Source organism: Tinamus guttatus, unplaced genomic scaffold (genome assembly GCF_059628265.1).
Source record: "Tinamus guttatus ecotype Peru unplaced genomic scaffold, ASM5962826v1 Tinamus_guttatus_pri_ptg001089l, whole genome shotgun sequence".
NCBI lineage: Eukaryota > Metazoa > Chordata > Aves > Tinamiformes > Tinamidae > Tinamus > Tinamus guttatus.
Window position 1 is genome coordinate 1,069,749 of NW_028289623.1, and position 9,094 is coordinate 1,078,842.

At 50.3% G+C, this 9,094-nt stretch overlaps 1 protein-coding gene across 1 annotated transcript; it reads right to left on the reverse strand.

Moving 5' to 3' along the window:
• Positions 1-2,509: 2,509 nt before the first annotated feature.
• LOC148590799 (olfactory receptor 14J1-like) lies at positions 2,510-3,511 on the reverse strand. The gene has a single exon (XM_088538589.1). It carries the CDS (start codon positions 3,428-3,430, stop codon positions 2,510-2,512), a length of 921 nt encoding a protein of 306 aa, XP_088394715.1. The 5' UTR covers positions 3,431-3,511.
• Positions 3,512-9,094: the final 5,583 nt, after the last annotated feature.

Sequence of the window (9,094 nt, forward strand, 5' to 3'; positions counted from 1 at the left end):
TCATAGCTGTTTTAGGTAACAGCGGTGTTTTGGCTGTTCTGTGTTTGATAAGCACATTTCTACACAAATATCTAAATTCATCTCTCTCCTCAATAGGCACAAACCCACCTGGTCTGACCTAGCACCCTTCTATCAATCTGCCCCACACTGGGTCAGAACTGGCCTCCCTAGTAGTAAAACAGGATTGTCTCCTCTCTGCCTGATGACTGGGCTCTTCTTCCAAAGCTGGAAGTAAGAATGGAAACAGGGAATAGCCCTCAAAAAAAAAAATACTGGAAACCTCTAAGTTTTGTATGGGCCAAAGGTCAAAAGCTCTTGGAGTGATGTGTTAGGGAAAGAGGACTGGATTCATGTGCCACTTGTGAGTGCCCAGTGCCCTGCAGAGGGTGAGTGCTCAGGAGGGATCTGCTGAGGACAGTTACACTCGTTACAGAGCTGGGACAGACGCCCATCCTCCTGGAAGGGGCTATGGAGCCACCAGGGAGCACAGGAGACCTCCAGGGGCAGAAGATGCCTGCAGTGGGGGTGAGTGCTGTGCTGGGAGAGGGGCTGCCCAGAGGGGCTGCAGGAATGATCAATGTATTCAAGACATAGAGAATATGGGAGTGATCACAGAGATTTCCTCTACAGTCCGATAGAGGGAGCACTGGAAAATAAAAGGCAAGGGCAAATAAATAGTTCTTCACAGCAGATTCAGCAAGTTCCTGAAGATTTCCACTCTTTCATCACTGCAAAACATTCAAAACAGTCCTTCATCTTTGCAGACACAGCTCAAGTGTCCGAGCACCAGCACCCAGTGGAACTTGGAGATGTCCCAGTATCTCTGAGTGACCTGCATGGGCCTGAGAGCTCTCGCAGGGACCTGCGGGAGAGCAGAGCCCCTTGGAGCTGCAGAGGGAGGCTGGGCACAGGGGACCACGGCACCTGGAATGGCACCAGCTGTGCAGGACCCTGGGACTGCATCCCACCCACTTCTGAAAATCACTATTTTGCAAGAAAAAAAGATGATGCCGAAGTCTGGTGTGCTAGAATAGAACAAGGTGGAAAGTGTAAGAAAAAAACATTTGCTCAAATTCTTTCACTTAATTTATTTCTAGCTTTGTTTTTAAAGACATTTTCTAAACATTTCTGTTATATTCAGGCCTATACCACTAAGCAGGAGGTTTCTTTGTACCACTCAGAGACCAGCACTGAGAAAAGCCCTCTGCCCACAGCTGCCCCTGCCACCCCTCACTCTCTGCACAGAGCCCATCACTCTTGGAGGTGTCATCCTCTCTCAACTGGTGTGGAAAGTCAGGGGAGCAGCTTCAAGGAAATGCTCTGTTTTGGCATAGTCAGCTTTGCACAAACTAAATATATCCCTGTTAAAGTAAGTTTTAAAGATGTCTCTAAAGTATCATCAATGCAATAATTAAAAAACAAAATCCTCATTTCTAAACTTGCACACAATTTTTGCATGCAGCATCATGTTTTTATGCTACAGTCAGCATTCTTACCTAGCATGGCAAGAGCCATCACCCTCAAATAAAGCCCTCGAGATAACGTGTTAAAGGGCATATCGGCTCCTTTCTGATGTCTCATCTCTATCTTGAGCACCACAGTCTGAGAAACCCCTCTGAGGAGTTTTGTAAAAAGAGATTCTCCAGTGGTGCCTCGAGGACAAAGGCTGTGTCCTGTCCTGTCCAGTCCTCCATCCTTCTGCTACTGAAAGAGCTACTGACCATTGAAACAAGTTTTGAGGCTCCTCAAAGCATCTCAGCGTGTAGCCACACTTTGTGCTGTTACAGACCACAGGATGTTGATCCTGCCCTGTACCATTCTCAAGTCCTAGATTCCCACACTGGACTGCCCAGAAAAGAGACCTGATGGGGCAGGGGTGCAGAAGGCACCTCTCCAAGGCTCTCTTTGAGCCATTTCACAGCCTTTGGCACCATCTGGAGATGTTCCTGAAAGAACGGTTTTGGGAAATCCCTGTAGGGTAAGGATAGGACTGCTTTCCAGGACATGAAGGGAAATCTCTCTCCTCCTCCTGGCTCTGCGATGTGGCTCTGAAGAGCGACATTTGGGAGAACATGAGCAGCATCCAGCAGAACCTGGGCCCCGCAGGGCAACTCCGAGGACAAGGGCAGAAGCTCCCTGACAGGAGCAGGAGGCCCTGCAATGAGGCTGATCCCTCTCTTTTTCCCCTGTTCCCAGCAGATCCGCTCCCTGGCTGCCTCCAGGCCCTCCAGGCCCACCCTGCTGGCCAGCACAGCATGAGAGCCCTGGCCCTGCCACAACTGCTGCTTGTCAGGGTGGGAAACAGACTCAGGTCAACTTCAAAATGCCAAAGAGTCAGATTGAAATGAGAGATTCCTGAGAACAAGTGACATGAACCAGAACATTCATTTTCCTTTACAGGAATGCTACAGTAAAAGAAAAAAAAAAAAAAAAGAAAGGTAAGAAATAAATAATGGAACAACACAAATCCTTGATGCCATTTCTCTGGGTAGAGGTATTGATGTTGAGGTTAGACCCACTGGATGATTTTCCTCAGGGCTTCCATGAGCTCCTTATTCCTCAAGGTGTAGATGAGGGGGTTCAGTGATGGAGGCACAACCGAATACAGAACAGCCACTACCAGATCCAGAACTGGGGAAGAGATGGAGGGGGGCTTCAGGTAGGCAAATGCTGCAGTGCTGGTCAGGAGGGAGACCACAGCCAGATGTGGGAGACACGTGGAAAAGGCTTTGTGCTGGCCCTGCTCAGAGGGGATCCTCAGCACAGCTCTGAAGATCTGCACATAGGACACCACAATGAAAATGAAACAACCAAAGACTAAACAGGCACTAACCCCAAGAAGCCCAATTTCCCTGAGGTAGGAGTGTGAGCAGGAGAGCTTGAGGATCTGGGGGATCTCACAGAAGAACTGCTCCACCACATTGCCTTGGCAGAGTGGCAGGGAAAATGCATTCCCAGTGTGCAGGAGAGCATTGAGAAAGCCACTGGCCCAGGCAGCTGCTGTCATTTTGACACAAGCTCTGCTGCTCATGAGGGTCCCATAGTGCAGGGGTCTGCAGATGGCCACAAAGCGGTCGTAGGCCATGACTGTGAGGAGAAAATACTCTGCTACTACTAAAAAAAAGAAGAAAAAGACCTGGGCAGCACACCCCAAATAGGAAATTACTCTTGAGTCCCTCAGGGAATTGGCCATGGATGTGGGCATGGTTATGGAGATAGAGCCTAGGTCAAGGACAGACAGGTTGAGGAGGAAGAAGTACATGGGTGTGTGGAGATGGTGGTCGCAGGCTACGGCTGTGATGATGAGGCCATTGGCCAGGAGGGCAGCCAGGTAGATGACCAGGAAGAGCGAGAAGTGCAAGAGCCGCAGCTCCCGCGTGTCTGCGAATGGCAGGAGGAAGAACTCATTGAAGGAGCTGCTGTTGGACATTAGCTCCCTGCAGTTGTGTGGGCCTGTCTAAGGAACAGAAAACAATGAAAAGTTAGGAGGGACTTTACAAGAAATAAAATTCCAAAGTCATTTCTTTTATGACACTGCCCAGCACTGCCTCTCTTTAGTAAGAGTGTCTTAGTGCAGTTCCTTTGCTTGAGCTCCATTTTGCACTGGTTGAGTGTGCCGTGAGGAGCAGAGACCTCAACTCGTGAACCGTCTGTGCTGGACAGTAGCGGGAAGTGGGGAACGGAGGCCACACTTTTGGATGTTTTACCTTTTCTAGCCGGTGAGATTCATTCAAGATGTAGATGAGCTTTTCAGCAGCTTTACTCCCAAGAATAAGCAAAGATGTTTGAGGAACAGTAAGTTTTAGTTTCTTTGAGATGTCCTTGTCACTCCTTGGGAGTGTTCCCCAAAGGACAAATCCTTCACATTTCAACTCTGAGTCCTTAGAGGAATGCATCCACAGTCACTTATGTGCAGAGTGGGGACATCTCATTTGTCTGTTAAGTTTCGTTCCCAGATGTCCTGTGCACCGGTTTCCTTGAGCTAGAGTGTCATCTTGCTCATATGGTGCCCTAAAAAGAGACAGGCCCTGCTGAGAGCAGAGCAGTACAGTTTCTAAGTGCCCACCTCCACCTTTCTCACCCTGTCTCCATACACCTAAGGGAGGGCTCCACACTCCTGGCCAAAGACGCACAGGGCTCATTTCAGCTGCTCCTGGGCAATCTCCCACTACCACCTCCATACCCTCAGCATCTCAGCAGCTTCCTCATGGGTTGCTCAGATAGCACAGATAGGCCATGAGACAGCAGAGCCTTTCAGGAGGGAAGGGGGCAGCCTGGCAGGACACCACAGGGCAATAGCCAAAGGACTGGCAACACTGAAGACGGGCTCTCCTTAAGGGAGAGTCAGCTCAATTCCCAGACCCAGGGACTGCTTTTCCAGGAGCTCTACAGGGTAGGCTTGGGAAGAACCTCATTCCCATTCAGACCCCTCTGTTCTACACCTTGCAGCATCAATGTCTGAAGTGCAGCTGAAAACACTCAACCACGGAAAGCTGAGAGCAAGAACAGGAGCAGCATGGACAGGAGAAGAATTAAGGAGCAAGACCTTCAATGTGCTGGGTGGAGGAAGGGAGAGGAATGGAGAAGCATTGTGGAAAAGCTTCACCTTACCAGCTGGGTATGTCACCTCACAGAGGGGACATCTTAGTCCCTTGGTGGGGAGGCTGGAGATGGTCCCGTGGCAGGAGAGATCTCCCAGGTCTGGCTGCAGAGGAGGCGGCTCCTGCCCTGCACTTCCTGCCCCTTCCCTGCCCATCTCTGCTGCCTGCAGCTGTCCCTGACAGCAGCCCTTCCTCTGTCCCTGGGTCTTGTCCCTGCCACTGCTCACAGATCCCATATGACCCTATCTGTGGTCAGCTCTGCCCTGCACAAACCTCTGGGCAATGTCCAAGGGAAGCGCTGCAGTTGCAGATCCTAAGAAGGAAGTCACATACAGTCCTAGGAGGCCACAAAGATGATATTGATGCTGCCTCTAGACTAAGGTGGGGATGAAGCAGCTTGCTGAGGTTTCTCACACACCTATTAATCTTTCAGAGTGAAGGTTTAGGACTCCCACTTCCCTGTCAAAACAGAAAACTTGTTCCTTCATTCTCCTTGCCATAATAAGGAGACTGAAAGAGCAGAGACACAAAGGAAAGGTCCTTCCCATCCAAGTAGCCCTTCTCTTGATCTTCTCCTATAAAGGACCCCTCGCACATGCCCTGTGTATGAGCTGGAGCTGTGAGCAGACTTCACTCTGCAGCAGCCTCTTAGCAGCAAAATGATCCTGCCCTGACGGGTGTCTGTCTCCCCACGCAGCGCTTCCCCGCAGCGCTGTGGGGAGCACCCTGGGCAGGTGCTGCCCCTCGCAGGCTGCAGAGTCACTGTCCTGGGCACACAGCACCCTGGGCCTGGTGGATGCTGCTCTCAATCACAGCCCATGCAGAGCTGGGTGCAGACCATGGCTTCATACCCCCCATCTTCCCTAAGAAAAGGGAGCAGGATGCCCTGTCCCTGTGAGTGTGTGGCAGGGAATCCCTGCTCTGAAGCATCTCCTCAACCTGTTATGCCCTGAATAATTCAGAAGAGAGACTATTAAAAACCCAATGCACAATGACATGGACCAAGTGTAGAAGTCCCCGCCAGGAACCTCAGCAGCATTGCCCTGCAGCTAGAAACTAACCGTGTCAAGGGCGGAGAAGTTTGCCCCACAACAAGCTCTCCTCTCTCCTTCACGCTGCCGTTCACCCCTCGCTGCCTTCTCTCTTCTCCTGTCCGCAGCAGCAGGCAGTGCCCGCAGCCCTGCTGCTCTTGGCACAGGAGCTGCTCCTGCACTCGGCTGTCTCTGGGCAGTGCTGCCAGGCCGCCACGAGCTGCCTCCGTCCCAGGAGCCTGGCCCCGCTCAGGAGCAGAGAATTTCTCTGTCCCTTGTCCCCCCTCCTCCTGGGAAACGTTTGTTAAGTAAACTAAAATAATCACTTGTTGTCCTTTCCAACTGAGTGGAGAAAGAATGATTCCCAGGTTGCCATCTATTTCGTCAGAGGGTGACTATCTATGCAAGTTAAAAAGGTCCCACTCTGGAAGTCCCTAGTTAGTAAGACCCTAATAGGCAGGACACTGAGACAGGGGCAAGAAGGAGGCTCATTGATTCAGATGAGTCAATGTGGGCATCACATGCTGGTTCAGAAGTCACTGATCTGGGATGGGATTCACATTCTTCCCCTGAACTCCACAAACACACAGAAGGTGGGATTCTGCTTGCCCACGCCAAAGTGTGCACAGCACTGACATCTCCACGGGAGCTCCTTCTCTAAGCTCCCCTTGTAATCACTGCTGATGGAGGGTGGGAGTCAGCTGACAACACACAAACAGCTGGGGACAGTTGAAGAGACAGTGGAGGTACCAAAAATGTGCCCATGTCTGTTTGCTCTTAAGAAGCAAATTTCAGACCCACATTCTCATGGAGCTCCAGGACAAGACCAGGTGGGGAATGTCCTTGGCCATCTCAAATGACCCCAGGTGCCTTCCACTACTATGTGAGCACCATGTAGTATAAAGCAGAGACACAGGCAGATCATCACAGTGCAAAAAGTTAATATAATTCAGTGCAGACATATCACTCAGTGACAAAGGAACAGGCAGGCTGGGCCGAGACAGATGCCTTTGTTGTCCAGCATAACCAAACGTCTCCTCCAGCAGACACAGCATGGGATCTATGGGAAGCCATGTCCCTTTGGAGCTGGAGCTGGAAAAGTGCCCCAGGACACCTCAGGTTCCCTAGCAGTGCCCAAACAACTGGATCCCACCACTGCCTTTCGGCCAAGTCCGTCCCTCCTGCAGCCGAGCATGCTCCATAAATGGGAGAGGCATGTCACACCAAGGAGTCTGCTCTGGTCTTTGCACTCTTAAAAGCTTCTCACTTTGCTCCTACAGAACCTCTTTTCACCCTGGATGATATGATGGGGCTAATGATGACCCCAGGATGGCTGGATCACAGCTGGCTCAAGCCCAAGAACACCTTCAGTGATGCCTTGTGCTGTCTGGAGGTTGGCTCACCTCTATCACAGTCTACAAAGTGCTACAAATCAGCTCAGGCAACAAAGCCCTCTCTTGCCATTCCTGCACAGCCACACTCTGTTTCTCCCTGGTCTTGGGCATTGCAGGCTTTGCTCTCTTAGTGGGAACGTCCTCTCACCATTTACATTGCCACCTGCTCTCCATGTCAGCATGGCTCTGCTCTCAAGTGGGCCATTGCACACAGCGTCTTTGGCTCTTGGTAGTGAGTTTCACTGTGAGAAATCTCTTTTCTGTGCCACACCTGATGTTTTGCAGCCCAAATATATGCAAATACCTGGAGCCTGGCATACGCAGCATAAACTATCACAGGAACTCTACATCGTTGGAATAACTGAGATGCATTAGGACCACTCACAAAACTGGGGGTCTGTGCTGCTGGGGTAAAAGCTCTTCAGGGGAGACTCTCAGGAAGGCTGTTTTGTATGGAGGGGCAGCTCAGATGTATGCAGAGCTTCCATGACTTAGGCAATGGTTTGGGTAGTGCTTGTGGGTGAGCATCAGATTAAGGGTGACATCATGATGGCAGCTACAGACCATGCAGTCAGGGTGAGGAGGTGGATGACAGCTCCTTTTAAGCAACGTGAGAAAATCTGTTGATCAAAGGCCTTGGCTCTTATTTGGGAGCAGGGGTGTGGGGAGGGAAAAATATCAGGGAAAGCATCAGGAATGGGATAGTCAGTGTCATCCTTTCCTTAAGTAACTGTTAAGAAAAGCAGATTTCCGGGTCCAGTAGAGGAAGGACAGGAGTGGAGCACAGGCCATGGACTAGAGAGGAACAGGTTTGACCTGTTCAGGGGACTCCCCCTGGGACCGGTGGGAGATTCCATAGGAGGCAGGTCTGAAGGGCCCAGGAGTTTGGGAAAGCCAACAGGTCTTTAAGGACAAAACCTGCCAAGCAAAAGGATGGTCTACATCAATGCTCAGTAAAGCTCATCCACTTTTCTGGAGATTGGAATGTACCCAAGAGTGCTGCAGTAGCTGGTGGATGTCATTGCTAAATCACTCTGCCTCCTCTTGGAATGCTCATGGAGAGCTGCCTGGGGTGTGTTAGAAAGTGTTGCCAGCAGATGGAGGGAGGCGACCCTGGCCCTCTGCTCAGCCCTGCTGAGGCCACATCAGGAGTCCCGTGTCCAGTTCTGGGCTCTCCACTACAAAAGGGACATGGAAATACTGAAGAGGGTCCAGTGTGGGGTTACAGAAATGATCAGGGGACTGGAGCATCTCTCCTGTGAGAAGATGCTGAGAGAGCTTGGCTTATTTATCCCGGAAAAGAGAAGGCTGAGAAGGATCTGATCAGTGTGTCCAAATATCTTCAGGGAGGTTGTCCAGATGATGTATCGGTGTACTCCCTTCTTGTCCTGTTTTGCTAATTGATGGGATGGGGCAACAGAAAGAATCAGACACCACTGGAAAGAACAGACTTGTTTCACTGTCAATATTACGGCAATACAGAATGATACATTTAAAAAAACAATAAGCTTACTACGTGCTCCGTTTCAGCAAAAGGCAAAATAAGCAAGGTAATACACCTAACCATTACTATGTGAGAAAGAGAATACTGATTAAGAAAAAAGATACATCACCAATTGCCTAAATATGTTACCATCATCCAGATCTGCAGTTGCTGGGGAGCCCCTGTTGCAGCAAGGATTTGGAGAACCTTCCCGGCAATTGGGAGCAATTGGGAGCCTCGATCCATAAGTGAGGTCTCCAAAGTCGCCGCACAAGTGTCCAACTTTTATAGAACCTAATCAGCAAATCATGAAAACTTGCATTCTCTTTGTGAGTGGTAACATCTGGTGTGACATACTTCCCTATCATCTGGGACGGTGCCTGGTGTAGAGCCCAGACCTCGGATGGAAAGGGTCCCTTCAAGGTCAAAAACACTTGCACAAGAGCCTATAAAAGCTACAGTTTAATAAGCCTCCATGCAGGTTAGCATGAGCAGTTCTGCATGTAAGTGCAATATTCACCTGGAAGTCAACCCTGACTCGGGCCTGTTGCTCAGGCCCTGGCACTTCAGTTCCTCACATTCCAC

Bases quoted from the DNA above. Each gene is read 5' to 3' on its own strand.
- LOC148590799 (XM_088538589.1), bottom strand. From the start codon at position 3,430: ATGTCCAACAGCAGCTCCTTCAATGAGTTCTTCCTCCTGCCATTCGCA.